The sequence below is a fragment of the Salvelinus alpinus genome, chromosome 5 (assembly GCF_045679555.1).
Source record: "Salvelinus alpinus chromosome 5, SLU_Salpinus.1, whole genome shotgun sequence".
NCBI classification, from domain to species: domain Eukaryota; kingdom Metazoa; phylum Chordata; class Actinopteri; order Salmoniformes; family Salmonidae; genus Salvelinus; species Salvelinus alpinus.
The window spans coordinates 46,759,024-46,773,861 of record NC_092090.1 but is presented as its reverse complement, the minus strand read 5'-3'; the positions used below and the strand labels follow the sequence as shown (position 1 = coordinate 46,773,861).

General features: G+C 42.3%; 1 protein-coding gene across 7 annotated transcripts in view; it reads left to right on the top strand.

Moving 5' to 3' along the window:
• LOC139576272 (MAP kinase-activating death domain protein-like) overlaps positions 1-14,393 on the top strand; it is an 80,293-nt gene extending 65,900 nt beyond the window's left edge. For 5 of the 7 annotated variants that reach the window (XM_071402177.1, XM_071402175.1, XM_071402174.1 and 2 more), the window contains 3 exons: positions 704-773; positions 10,716-10,762; positions 11,093-14,393. In XM_071402177.1, coding sequence (XP_071258278.1) covers positions 704-773; positions 10,716-10,762; positions 11,093-11,206 — 231 coding nt within the window. In that variant the 3' untranslated portion in view covers positions 11,207-14,393. Of the gene's footprint in view, positions 1-99; positions 109-703; positions 774-10,715; positions 10,763-11,092 lie in introns of all 7 variants that reach the window. The other 2 variants (XM_071402176.1, XM_071402173.1) reach the window with 2 other exon arrangements.
• The last annotated feature ends 445 nt before the right edge of the window (positions 14,394-14,838 follow it).

Here is a 14,838-nt window from a genome sequence, read left to right as displayed (position 1 = left end):
GGATAGTGCAGCGCCCTCTTTGTGCGCCGTCCAGTGTTTGTGCTCTTCTGTCCGATAATAATTCAAACCGTTTCTCTTCCATGCTCTCTCCCCTGCAAGGAGCGGAAGGTACACAACCTCTGCTGTGTTTATTTGTTAGCGGTTATGTCATTCTTTGGTTGGGTTATTTTTCCTCAATTGTTTTAGCTGTGTGTGGCAAACTTTATTTTATGTGTCCTCATCTCTGTTTTCATATGGAATTTCCATGTATTCTAAGCATTACATGGGCCACAGTGCATTTGCATTAGTAGGGAAAACAGGAATTAATAGCAGTCACCATTGCTTCACTGTTGCTTCACAATAGCTTTGTTGATGCACACTATAGCTAAGGCACTATAGTGCGAACAAATTGCCATATTATAGTTTCATTCAGCAAGTAGTCATTAATAGCACTCACTTCATCATAGACCTTCCCACAATGCATTTCTACTCACCTAACCCCAGCCCATGTAAGCATTCAATCATGGAAACTTCTGTTTTGTGCTTTCCTATTTCTTTTTGGTAGCGTTTAAAAGCTTGCATATACCATCCCTTTTTCCCTTTTAGTATTGACTAGATGAGAATTTAACGTTGTTCATTTTCTATCTGAAATGTTTAATTTCAGCCTGTTGTCATTGAGTTGCTAATGTTCTGTCTTGCTGTTTTTGTTTGTTTTTTGTTTTAGGTTTTCATAGAGCTGAATCACATTAAAAAGTGCAATACTGTGAAGGGAGTCTTTGTCCTGGAGGAATTTGGTAATTACCCCATCTATTGATTCTAGGTCTGTACTCGACACGGCGGTAACTCAGCTTCACGACAAACGCAACGCTGACGCACAGAGATAGCAACTGTAACGACTCAGGGTTCAGTGGATTCACAACAGCTCTTGCATACCTCGGGGCAAATATAGTCAGTGTTAGAATTAGCTAGTTTCATTTAGCAATTGAGAAGTCCAGCCCTCACAAATAGGAATGTTTGCTAATTTTATATTTATTGCTGATTATAAAATAAGACAAAACAGCCCTAATTGTGAGAGTTCTGTCTTTATTTGCCGTCATTTTATTTCGTCCAGAAGTATTTTTAGTTTTTAACCATGAGGTCTTAGGAGTCAGATCTGTCGTATTATGATGGAAGACTTGATGCACAGCTTGTTTCTGCATCAGACTTTCGTAAGGATCAAATGTTGGAAATTCGAGCTTTAGGGTAGGAAATCATTTTAGGGTTCACTCGACCAAATAAGATGGTATGTGCATGAGAGGGAAATTCATCAAAGCCTAGAGCAAAGGGAAGCAGAGCCCCAGATCGTGTTTTAACGGTTTTAAAAACGCTCATTAAGAATAAAGGACACCTACGTTGATTTATGTTCTCAGCTCTCAGTTGAAGCTGAATTATCTTGAAAAATTGTTTCAATTTAGATTCCTAGGGGGGACTTGATCTGCTTGATCTTCAGGATAGAAGGATGCTAACTTGTTTGAAATGGCCACATCTGGGTTGCGTTGAGTAGGCACAACAACAAAAAACATTAAGAAAAGGAAAATGTGCTTTCTTAGGCATGTTCAGGTAGTATCTCAGCCATTTCAAAACGTTTTCGCTCAATGGTGCCTACTAAATGCGATTAGTGATTCCTTTCCTGAGACCAGGGCTACTATTTAGATATTTAGAGCATTTCCTTCTTGATGTGTACAGTAGATGGTTCGTCATGGCTTATTATACTGCCATATTTGAAACTGATAACCAGTGACCAATGAGATTGTTAGGCGAGGCCTAGATCTGTGAGGTGATAGCCCCCATCTATGTCAGCGCTGGACTGGGTTACTGCCGCGTCTCTGTGCTGCTTTTGTAATACGCTACCCTCATCCTTGCCGCTATGAAAACCTTCATTCTCCAGCAGGTAAAGTGCTGTCAAATCTCTCTTCTCCTTTCCTCACTTAAGAGCATTCCTCCTCTCCGTTCCCACCTTCTCTCATGCCCCTCATTCTTTATGCAGAATCCCCCTCGTTCCTTTCTTGTACCCTTGCCTGAGTTTCTGCCTGTCCTTCTGACAGTTTATGAAACTGAAGCTTTCTGCTCCTCTCCATCACTTGAAAAAAGCAAACCCCTCTAGCGTTGTTTTTCCCTCAATGTTTTGAGACGAAGAAACCTAGCGACTTGACAATGTGGAGAGCAGAGGGTTTTGAACTGCCCCCTTCCCCTCCCCCATCTTTCCGACCTCTACATCTGTCCCTTCTTTCGTAGGTTCACAGTTACTAATGAAAAGTCTGTCCTCCGACACTGGCTTTGAACTTGGTCTAGGGAGTTGGGCCTCATTAAAAGGACACTTTGGGATTTTAGCAATCTACTTCCCCAGAGTCAGATGAACTTGTGGATACCATTTTTATGTCTCTGTGTCCAGTATAAAGGAAGTTAGAGGTAGTTTCGTGAGCCCAAAAACTTCGTCATTACACTAACGCTAGTTAGCAATTGTGCTAGTTAGCAACTTCCTTCAAACTGCACGCAGAGACATAAATATAGTATCCATGAGTTAATCTGACAATGGGGAAGTAGATGAAGGGCCTCAATGCCAAAATCCCAAAGTATCCCTTTAACAGTTTATGTATTTGTGACGTCTTTAAGTGTTCAGTTTCTTGCTTTGTTTTTCCCCTATAATGTCCTGCTTAGTTTCTTTCCCATTCTCCACATTGTTTTACATTGTTATTGTTGTTGCTGTACACATTTGTTCGCACTGTGACTCATGCACAGTCTCAGATTTTTTGTATTTTCAAGCCATTCGTGTGAGTTCTTTCCTTTTCCGTGGGCCATGTATGTCCTTCTTTACACAATCATTTTGATGCCTGTATTCAAATGGTTTGCTGCTACAAACAGTTGAATCTATTCACCAAAACAAATCTAGGAACAGTAAGTAATGGGGGCAGGAAAAACCCTTTTTAGGAAACAACCAAACTATATATTTTTTATCAGCTGAGAAACTGAGCCAACTCATACAGGTATACTGTTTGACATGTACCACAAGGATTAAGCTGGCGGCAAGCTAGAAGCGAGGTTGAAGTTTGGGTGGTTCTCGCAAATGAAGCAAAATAAACAAACTAGCCAGCTTTTTGTCAGAGCTGTTTGCCACTCGCTGTGGACTGAGCAGATGAAATTCTCTAACTTTGTGAACTCATCTCTGGTGAACTATGCAGACCGTCATCAAGATGGTAGTCCGGTATGCAGACATGGTGGGAACATAACCAAACTGTCCCTAAGTTTTATTCACACACAAGCAGTTTTCCATATTTAGCTTGAAAGATGATAGCTAGCTACGTAACTTAGCTGTGGTTGTTTGCCAGTCAGCATAGCTTGTAGAATACTATGTGCGTTATGCCCTGGGATAGTGCGACCCTAGCCCCTGTGTCTTCGGTCAAAAAGACATGCAAGCCGTTGATTCACTGTGAACACTTCAATTCCACAGTAACCAGAATAATGGTGAATATATAGTAGTAACGATGTGTGTGGTTTCTATTTGAGAAAATGAATAATAATACAATATTAGTAATGTATATGAATTCACTAGATAAGACATTGACATAAGTATAGAATAGGTAATATGCATAAACATACAGAAAATAATCTGCATAAATAGTAGAAAGGAATGTATACATAAACATAATGTCAATAATACCTAAGAAATAGGCATACATAATAAGTGGCTGTGATATATACATAATAGGTGATACACGTAAACAATATGCATATATTGATTGCAATAATAAACTGTGCCACTAGGCTGCAGACGAGCCCTGTAATAGCTCTAATTGCAAAGGCTGACTGACATCCGGGAAGATTCCGGAAAGGGCGGCGCTAGAGAACGACAACTCTTAACGGCTGCGTTTCAAACTCAAAGTAGACAGCCCTAGGCCCTAACCCTCAGGCCTTGAATGACGTTTTACATCGTCACATCCGAGTGTTCTTTAAATGTCCCTTGCCCAAGCAAGGGAGAGTGATGATCGGAGATTCAATGTCCTTGGTGGAAATCTTGAAGTTGAGCTTAAAAACAACCAACCTAAAGCTATTAGTGTTTATTACATTTTTATTTAATCAGGGTCTGTAGTCACGCCTCTAGCACTGCGAAGCAGTGCCTTAGACCGCTGCGCCACTCGAGAGCACAATGTACCTAGTAAGCTAACGTAGCTAGCTAGCACTCCTGTCAGGTAGCTAGCTACAGTTACCACAAGCTGGCTAGCTAGTTTTATAGTTTGGTAACTTACTCTAATATCTGAATTCCAAAAAATATGTTTATGAATCTAGCTACGTTTTATAGGCTCCTCACTACGAGACTACGCCAATTTTCCAATGCTAAAATCAATGTCATTTATATATTTTTTTAGCAAGCTAAGTTCATAATGTTTTCTGACATGCCGAAAATGCAGCCTTGTTGATGTAAATGTAAAACTTTGTGGCCACCAGAGTTTGACATGTGACTACAGATTGAATTGTGGGTGATATCCTGATACCCTGCAAGTGACCAAAGTTCTTCACTCGCTCCGATGGCAATCAAACTGCATCCAGTTTCACTGGGGATTCCCAGAGGGACAATTGCTAGACCAAGGGCTGAGTGGGTAAAAATAACGTGTTTGGACTGGGTGCCGTATTTCCCCATAGAGAATATCAGGCATAAATGTCGAACTGCCTAAATGGCCTACAGTTACATACAACACTGTAGAATAGGAATTTACAGGTACAAATAACATGCAGGGTGTAAGCATACACAGTAACAAAAGGGATAGAAGTAACAAAAGGTATAGAAGTAAGATAATATGGAATATAAACCTGTACAAGATACTGTTCTGACCACGGCTTAGACCAGTTAGAGGAACCGTGATGGAAGCACATAATATACAGCTAAACAAGGAACGTGAACTATATGTTGTAACCCAATACTGATGCATTAATTTGTAATGGACAATGTATAAAAATGAGTAGCAAGGCTACATTAACTGGGAACTAGCATAGGCTAACCAGGATAAGTTAGCAAGGCAAGATACAATGATGCAGTAGAATGTTACAGTTATAACTTGGTTTATCTGTGGCGATTTATACAACAGGCATAGCAAACATTTTGTAATCAGATTACAGGCATAGCGATTTTTTTTTTACAAATTTACACCACTTTGTTTTCTCAATCACATTCAATTCAGCATTGGAAAAAAGACACGTTTAAGTTTGTTCCACCTGAGTGAGTCTGACCACAAGCCAGAGACCACTATGATGATGCACCAAATGCGTTTGGATACTTTTTGCCTTCTACTCTGTAGCGGTGCATGGGTAAAATCACTGGGGAAGCCAAGCCAGGAAAAAAAGCAATATTACAACCTATGTGTTGTGATAATTGCATTGTTTGCTCTGTAACCTGTTAGTTCATATGCCTTGCGACCGTGATATAAGGCCGAGATAATAAAAAGACAGTGGCAGAATAAATTCAACCAGGGGTGCAACTTTCACTGGGGATGGGGGGACATCACATTCCCCCACATTCTGAAATAGCATTTTTGTCCCACCCACTTTTATCATTGAAATGTGAAACAAAACGAGGCAACGGTGTGCTTTAGGACCATGTGGATGCCTCTGAGCGGTCGGGTAGGCTGTTTGGTATTTATCCGAATGGATTAAGAAAGTGTACCCCTCACTTCTAAAACCAAAGTTGCGCCCCTGAATTCAACCACCTTTGTTTCATCACAAAACCGGAGAGTAACCTCTGTCCGTTGAAGTCCACAAAGCAAATTGCGTGTAACAAACAGTTACATGACCTACAGCATGGTCAAGCAAGTTAATGTTTACGACATTTTCTGACTACTAAACAACTATTGATTTAGAACAAAGAAGCGTTACCGCAAGTCGCAAAGAAAACAGGAGCTGCCTCCACTATTCCAGCACCATTTCAACTGCAACATTTCAACATCATCAAATCATCTATGCTTAGTCTAATACAGTGACAACTAAAAGATACCAAAAACAATTTAGTCCAATCAACGTAAGCTAAATATGATGTGGCTGTCCATGGTTCTGATTTGTGTGTGTGAATGCAGAAAAACATGTTCACTCACCCTACTACAAGCATTTCACTACACCCGCAATAACATCTGCTAAATATGTGTATGTGACCAATAAAATTTGAAACGCCAATGCCATCCTCTCATGTTGACGAAACAGTCTGACTGTCATACAATATACGCTTTTATTTTTTGTTATCCTAGGCTACCTGGCTAAAATGCTTGCTCGCTAGCCTAACTTCCTTTCGTGGGAAACGTGAGCTAGTTAACATTAGCCTTCTCCGTATAGCTACGTAGCTATTGAACTATCATCCTCTCAGTCCAGGGGAACAATGTATGAATTTATGGTTGGATCAGAATTCCCTTTATAATTATTGCCTAGTACGGAGAATTAAATAAAACCATAAGTCCAAATCCCTATCTCCATCCATGCCAAGGAAAGGGCTAATTTTAGCTAGCTAGCCACTGGAGGACAACAACACGAGATGCAACAATTCAAATCAAATCATCACATTTTATTTGTCACATGCGCCAAATACAACAGGTGTAGACCTTACAGTGAAATGCTTATTTATACAAGCCTTTAACCAAAAATGCAGTTAAGAAAAAGTGTTGAAGTATTTACTAAAATAAACTGAATTTAAAATAAATAAATAATAATAATTAACGAGCAATAATAAAATAACAGTGAGGCTATATACAGGGGGTACCGGTACAGAGTCGATGTGCGGGGGCACCGGTTAGTTGAGGTATGTAGGTAGAGGTAAAGTGACTATGCGTGGAAAATTAACAGAGAGTAGCAGCAGTGTAAAAATGGGGGGTGGGGACAATGCAAATAGTCCAGGTAGCCATTTGATTAGCTGTTCAGGAGTCTTATGGCTTGGGGGTAGAAGCTGTAAAGAAGCCTTTTGGACCTAGACTTGGCTCTCCGGTGTCTTAGGCACTTTTTTGGGCCTTCCTCTGATACCGCCTAGTATAGAGGTCCTGGATGGCAGGAAAGTTGGCGCCAGTGATGTACTGGGCCGTATGCACTACCCTCTAGTGCCTTGCGGTTGGAGGCCGAGCAGTTGCCATACCAGGCGGTGACGCAACCAGTCAGGATGCTCTCGATGGTGCAGCTGTAGAACTTTTTTCTGAGGACCCACACCAAATATTTTCAGTCTCCTGAGGGGGAATAGGCGTTGTCGTGCCCCCTTCACAACTGTCTTGGTGTGTTTGGACCATGATAGTTTGTTGGTGATGTGTACACCAAGGAACTTGAAGCTCTCAACCTGCTCTACTACAGCCCTGTCGATGAGAATGGGGGAGTTTTCTGTCCTCTTTTTTCTGTTGTCCACAATCATCTCCTTTGTCTTGATCATGTTGAGGGGTAGGTTGTTATTCTGGCACCACACTGCCAGGTCTCTGACCTCCTCCCTATAGGCTGTCTCATCGTTGTCGGTGATCAGGCCTACTGTTGTGTCGTCGGCAAACTTAATGATGGTGTTGGAGTCGTGCTTGGCCGTGCAGTCATGGGTGAACAGGTAGTACAGGAGGGGACTGAGCACGCACCCCTGGGGGGCCCCCGTTTTGAGGATCAGCTTGAAGGATGTGGTGTTACCTACCCTTACGACCTGGGGGTGACCCGTCAGGAAGTCCAGGATCCAGTTGCAGAGAGAGGTGTTTAGTCCCAGGGTCCTTAGCTTAGTGATGAGCTTTGAGTGCACTATAGTGTTGAACGCGGAGCTATAGTCAATGAATAGCATTCTCACGCAGGTGTTCCTTTTGTCCAGGTGGGAAATGGCAGTGTGGAGTACAATAGAGATTGCATCATCTGTGGATCTGTTGGGGCGGTATGCAAATAGGAGTGGGTCTAGGGTTTCTGGGATAATGGTGTTGATGTGAGCCTTTCAAAGCACTACATGGCTACAGATGTGAGTGCTACGGGTCAGTAGTCATTTAGGCAGGTTACCTTGGTGTTCTTGGGCACAGGGATTATGGTGGTCTGCTTGAAACATGTCAGTGATGACACTTGCCAGTTGGTCAGCGCATGCTCGGAGTACACGTCCTGGTAGTCCGTCTGGCCCTGTGGCCTTGTGAATGTTGACCTGTTTAAAGTTCCTACTCACATCGGCTACGGAGAGTGTGATCACACAGTTGTCCGGAACAGCTGAAGCTCTCATGCATGCTTCAGTGTTGCTTGTCTCGTAGCGAGCATAGAAGTTATTTAGCTCATCTGGTAGGCTCGTGTCACTGGGCACCTCATGGCTGTGCTCCCCTTTGTAGTCCGTAATAGTTTGCAAACCCTGCCACATCCAATGAGCGTCGGAGCCGGTGTAGTACGATTTAATCTTAGTCCTCTATTGATGCTTTGCCTGTTTGATGTTTCGTCGGAGGGCACAGCGGGTTTTCCTATAAGCGTCCTGGGTTAGAGGCCCTCTCCTTGAAAGCGGCAGCTCTACCCTAGCTCAGTGCGGATGTTGCCTGTAATCCATGGCTTCTGGTTGGGGTATGTACAGTCACTGTGGGGACGATGTCATCGATGCACTTATTGATGAAGCTAGGGACTGATGTGGTGTACTCCTCAATGCCATCGGAAGAATCCCGGGAACATATTTCAGTCTGTGCTAGCAAAACAGTCCTGTAGCTTAGCATCTGCGTCATCTGACCACTTCCTTATTGAGCGAGTCAGTGGTAATTCCTGCTTTACTTTTTGCTTATACGCAGGAATCAGGAGGATAGAGTTATGGTCAGATTTGCCAAATGGGGGGCGAGGGAGAGCTTTGTACACGTCTCTGTGAATGGAGTAAAAGTGGTCTAGAGTTTTTTTTTTTTCTCTCTGATTGCACATTTAATATGCTGGTAGAAATTAGGTAAAACGGATTCAAGTTTCCCTGCATTAAAGTCCCTGGCCACTAGAAGCGCTGCCTCTGGATGATAATTTTCTTGTTTGCTTATGGCCTTAATGCAGCTCTTTGAGTGACGTCTTAGTGCCAGCATCGGTTTGTGGTGGTAAATAGACAGCTGCGAAAATATAGATGATAAACTCTTCATAAATAGTGTTGTCTACAGTTTATCATGAGATTGACTTCCTTAATATTAGATTTTGTGCACCAGCTGTTATTTACAAATAGACACAGACCGCCACCCCTTGTCTTACCGGAGGCAGCTGTTCTATCTTGCCGATGTACCGAAAGCCCCGTGAGCTGTATGTTATGTTATCTATGTCGTCGTTCAGCCACGACTGTGAAACATAAGATATTAGTTTTTAATGTCCTGTTGGTAGGATAATCTTGATCTGAGCTTATCCATTTTGTAATTCAATGATTGCACATTGGCTAATAGGACTGATGGTAGAGGGGGGATTACTCACTCGCTGTCGGATCCTTACAAGGCACCCCGACCTACGTCCCCGATATCTCTGTCTCTTCATGCAAATTAAGGGGATTTGGGCCTTGTCGGGTGTCTGAAGAAAATCCTTTGTGTCCGACTCGTTAAAGAAAAAATCTTCATCCAGTATGAGGTGAGTAACGCAGTTCTGATATCCAGAAGCTCTTTTCCGTCATAAGAGACGGTGGCAGAAACATTATGTACAAAATAAGTTACAAATAATGCAAAAAACACACAATTGGTTAGGAGCCCATAAAACGTCAGCCATCTCCTCCGGCGCCATCTCTACATCAATTCAAGTTGTTTCTGTCAGTTACGTATTTTTCTTGGTGCAGTGTGATAGGAGTGAAGCCAAATCCAAATTGGTTGAGCTCACTCAGTTCAGCGTAACGCTGATTGGCTATTATTTTACTTACAAAATTATCAAGGGAGGCCAAATGCTCGCTGGCTTCCCTTGCATTCAATGCTACGGGTGGCAACAATGTCATCATCTTTAAGACCAGACAGCATCAGATAGATGTCCTACACATACAGAGACAGAGGGGTGCTGTGTCGCTCTTCCCTTGGCATCCATGAATACACACCACTGCTTCAAATGCCTCATAAGAGGTAAGTAATCAAAAAAGAACTGAAAGTAATCAGATTATGTTACTGAGTTTGGGTAATCCAAAAGTTACGTTACTGATTACAATTTTGGACAGGTAGTAACTGTAACGGATTACATTTACAAAGTAACCTATCCAACCCTGTTCGTGACTGAGGTAGAAGGGGGTTCTTCACCTAGCTAGCTAACTTACACCTACAGTGGCTTTCTTAGCGCATTATTGAACTTCGCTTCGCAATACTATAATTTAAGAGGGTTTTTTGAAGAACGTATTTTATGTCTGCAAGAACCACCCAAAGTTGCACTTCGATTCTACTGTCCCTCCCCCTTAAATATCAAATATATTTGCTAGACCTAACGTTGACAATGCCACACTTTTTCAGATAGTATATGAGAGTATCCAACGTCTTAGACTTCAGGTTTCATCATGCCCAAGTAAAGCGTGTCTGTGTTTTGATTTGGTCCAATCTAGCATATGCCCAATGCAAATCGGGTAGCATCATTTTCGAGATAAGTGTGAACTCTGAACCAGTACTTGTGGACTCTCTTGGCCCACAGCTTCTTTTGCGCACCCTCTCATAGTCTGAAAACATTGGTAACATGCTACACGCCCTGCAATCCCCAGCTCTCACTCTTTCTTAAAGGGAGGTTTCAACCTCTTGAATCCTTTGTTTTGTCTCTTGCACCTGCACTTGTAGTTCCTGAAACTAAAGAAGTGGTGATCCACAAGTACAAGACACCCATGGTGAGTTGAACTCTTCCGCTCTCGTAGCTAACGCCATACTCTTGGCATTCAATAGCCACCAGATCTGTTTTAACAGTACTGCATTGCATATATGTCCTGACACAATTTTGAAGAGTAATCCCTTTCATTTCTAAAATGCATGTAATATTTTTTTTCAAATAATATAATCCCCTTTTTGTTCATATCACGATTAGTGTAAGTTCTACAGAGCCATGACACCAAATAATAAAGAGTAAGGAGGCACAAGTAGTATGACTACGCCACAAGTAGCTATGTCAAAGCTACACTTCCCTCATGCTCTCGCTCTCTTTTTTTCTTGCTCTCAAACAGGCACACCAGATCTGTTACTCCGTCCTCTGCCTTTTCTCCTACGTGGCTGCGGTGAAGGGGAAGGAAGCAGAAGGCAAGCCCAAGCTCCTATCTCCAAGACCTCTGCCCAGCTAGTCTACGACCCATCCAATCTACCCCCCCCCCCCCCCCCCCCCCACACACACACACAAAAAAACTCCTCTGTGCCTCTCACTCTGCAACAAAGTGGGATCTCGGTCCTACTATGACATTGAGTTCTGACAATCCTTGAACTACTTAAGCACACACCTCTACTCCTCTTTGCACCCTGTAAGTACATCTCCAAGAAGTACCCTCTACTCTTTGTGCATTGCCCTGTAAGTAAAATCCCTATTGTGTGTGTGTATGTATACATAAACTCAGCAAAAAAAGAAATGTCCTCTCACTGTCAACTGTGTTTATTTTCAGCAAAATTAACGTGTAAATATTTGTATGAACATAACAAGATTCAACAACTGAGACACAAACTGAACAAGTTCCACAGACATGTGACTAACAGAAATTGAATAATGTGTCCCTGCACAAAGGGGAGGTCAAAATCTAAAGTAACAGTCAGTGCCTGGTGTGGCCACCAGCTGCATTAAGTACAGCAGTGCATCTCCTCCTCATGGACTGCGCCAGATTTGCCAGTTCTTGCTGTGAGATGTTACCCCACACTTCCACCAAGACACCTGCAAGTTCCTGGACATTTCTGGGGGGAATGGCCCTAGCCCTCACCCTCCAATCCAAACAGGTCCCAGACGTGGTCAATGGGATTGAGATCCGGGCTCTTTGCTGGCCATGGCAGAACACTGACATTCCTGTCTTGCAGGAAATCACGCACAGAACGAGCAGTATGGCTGGTGGCATTGTCATGCTGGAGGGTCATGTCAGGATGAGCCTGCAGGAAGGGTGCCACATGAGGGAGGAAGATGTCTTCCCTGTAACGCACAGCGTTGAGATTGCCTGTAATGACGACAAGCTCAGTCCGATGATGCTGTGACACACCACCCCAGACCATGATGGACCCTCCACCTGTAAATAGATCCCGCTCCAGAGTACAGGCCTCGTTGTAACGCTCATTCCTTCGACGATAAATGCAAATCCGACCATCACCCCTGGTGAGACAAAACCGCAACTCGTCAGTAAAGAGCACTTTTTGCCAGTCCTGTCTGGTCCAGCGACGGTGGGTTTGTGCCCATAGGCGACGTTGTTGCCAGTGATGTCTGGTGAGGACCTGCCTTACAACAGGCCTACAAGCCCTCAGTTCAGCCTCTCTCAGCCTATTGCGGACGGTCTGAGCACTGATGGAGGGATTAAGCGTTCCTGGTGTAACTCGGGCAGTTGTTGTTGCCATCCTGTCCCGCAGGTGTGATGTTCGGATGTATCGATCCTGTGTAGGTGTTGTTACACGTGGTCTGCCACTGCGAGGACGATCAGCTGTGTGTCCTGTCTCCCTGTAGCGCTGTCTTAGGCGTCTCACAGTACGGACATTGCAATTTATTGCCCTGGCCACATGCAGTCCTCATGCCTCCTTGCAGCATACCTAAGGCACATTCACACAGATGAGCAGGGACCCTGGGCATCTTTCTTTTTGTGTTCTTCAGAGTCAGTAGAAAGGCCTCTTTAGTGTCCTAAGTTTTCATAACTGTGACCTTAATTGCCTACTGTCTGTAAGCTGTTAGTGACTTAATGGCCGTTCCACAGGTGCATGTTCATTCATTGTTTATGGTTCATTGAACAAGCATGGGAAACAGTGTTTAAAGAAGATCTGTGAAGTTATTTGGGATTTTTACGAATTATCTTTGAAAGACAGGGTCCTGAAAAGGGGACGTTTCTTTTTTTGCTGAGTTTATATATGTATGAACCCTGGTCTGTGGCATCGTGCGTACACCTTTCCCAACCCTGGTCACGTCCTCTAGACTCCTCCCATACATGCCCAGCCTGAGGCCTTGGCTGTAAGCGTGCTTGTTCTTCAAGGGGAGACTTGGTCTGTCCGTCCCCCATCTCCTCTTTGTGACTGTCCTCTCGTCCTGGCCTGCTGCCAAGGTTTCATTGGTTGTTTTTAATGGGATGGAGACAGCGAGGGGGAGGGATATGTGAGGCACAGCCCTGCAAGTCGATAAGAAAGCAACCAACCTCCCTGTCCACTCCCTATGACTGTGTGATGAATATTCTATGTGCTACGTGGTATTACTGTAAAACTCCAGTCTGTCCAAGTCCAAACCAGTGAAGCGTTTAAAAAGCACTCTAGTACTGACGGGTGTCACTTTGTTAAATGCTACTACTGTATGGTGCATCAAACACTGCATGTAAAAGCTTTTTAAAGGTTTCATTCCTTTTGATCACAAAATTATATTGTGTGGTCCAAGATGCGTGTATCTCTTTAGCTTGCCCAGTGAGGCTAAACTACTGTAATTCTACTGTCAAATTTCTTGTCTGTGGTCCTCTTTATTGAATTGCATGTTACTATGGAGAGAAAAAATATTTAAAGAGAAGCAGAATGCTGTACATTTCACCATTAGAAAATGTTTTACAATGTGTGGTTTATTCACTAGATGTGCAATACTTTACATAGTTAGCCAGAGCCAGATCATTGTTCTGATAAAACATCTCGGCTATTATGGCTTTCAAAGTGCAAAGAATGTATAAAAGGACTTCCTTGTCTTACATATTTATTGAAGTAAATAAATGATGACCTATTGTTTATAAGTGCAAAATCACTATTTGGAGATTCTAAACCTACTGCTGTGCTATCAAGCCCTGCTGTTATGGTTTTGTCCGTTAAGTCTTCATGTTGTGTCTGTACTGTAGTAAGACAAATACATCCATTCTAGACCCATTTCAGCCCAACTGTAAATCCCACAGTTTGTGTGTATACATGCAGTGTATTGTTTTGCCAGATCAGCAATATATGAATAATACAGCTATATGATCAGGATATTGTTTTTAGTGTTTAAGTGGCTTTTATTTTTTAGAGAGGAAATGCTTGTGTAAGGAACATAGTTACAAATTCCATGAGGCAATTATTTAAGGCATTTCATTATTGACAATAAAAACACTGGTGTAAATATGAGTGTCTCAAAACAGTTTGAAGACAGGGTATAGTTTCTTAGACTAGTTACATTTGAGAACCTTAAGAAACTGGAGTATTTGAAACCAACCAACCCTATTATTGTGGTAGCTAGCCTGCTGCTGTGGAGAAAGTGATGGAATAATTGAAATGGGTGTGAAAAAAGTATTTATAGAACATGTACAGCTTTGGCAATATCAAAATAAAAGTTGTCAAAACTAAAGCCCTCCATTTTGTCTCAAGTCATTATTATGTCACAGTTTGGATGAACACAAATGATGTAGCACATCCATATATTTGGAAAACATATCTAGAATGAAATCTAGAGTAACATTTGTGAAGATTTAATGCAAATACCCTTTTTTAATTAACACATCACCACAAATTATTACAATGAGCGCTGTTAGCATGAACTATATATGTAATATAGAATAGACAATTGACACCTATGATTGTAACGAACTATAAAAAATACTTGCTGGATGGCAGATATATTCATTGACAAAACAATGTAAATAAAATATGCCATTTAGGGAGTGAATGTTATTTATAATAAGGGTTACATTGAGAAAATCAAGCATCTTTGAAATGAAAATGGAGGGCCCTCCTTTCAGCAAAATATATTGTCCCTGAACCTTAGATATGCAGTTTTAGAAACCACATTACATGGCAACGC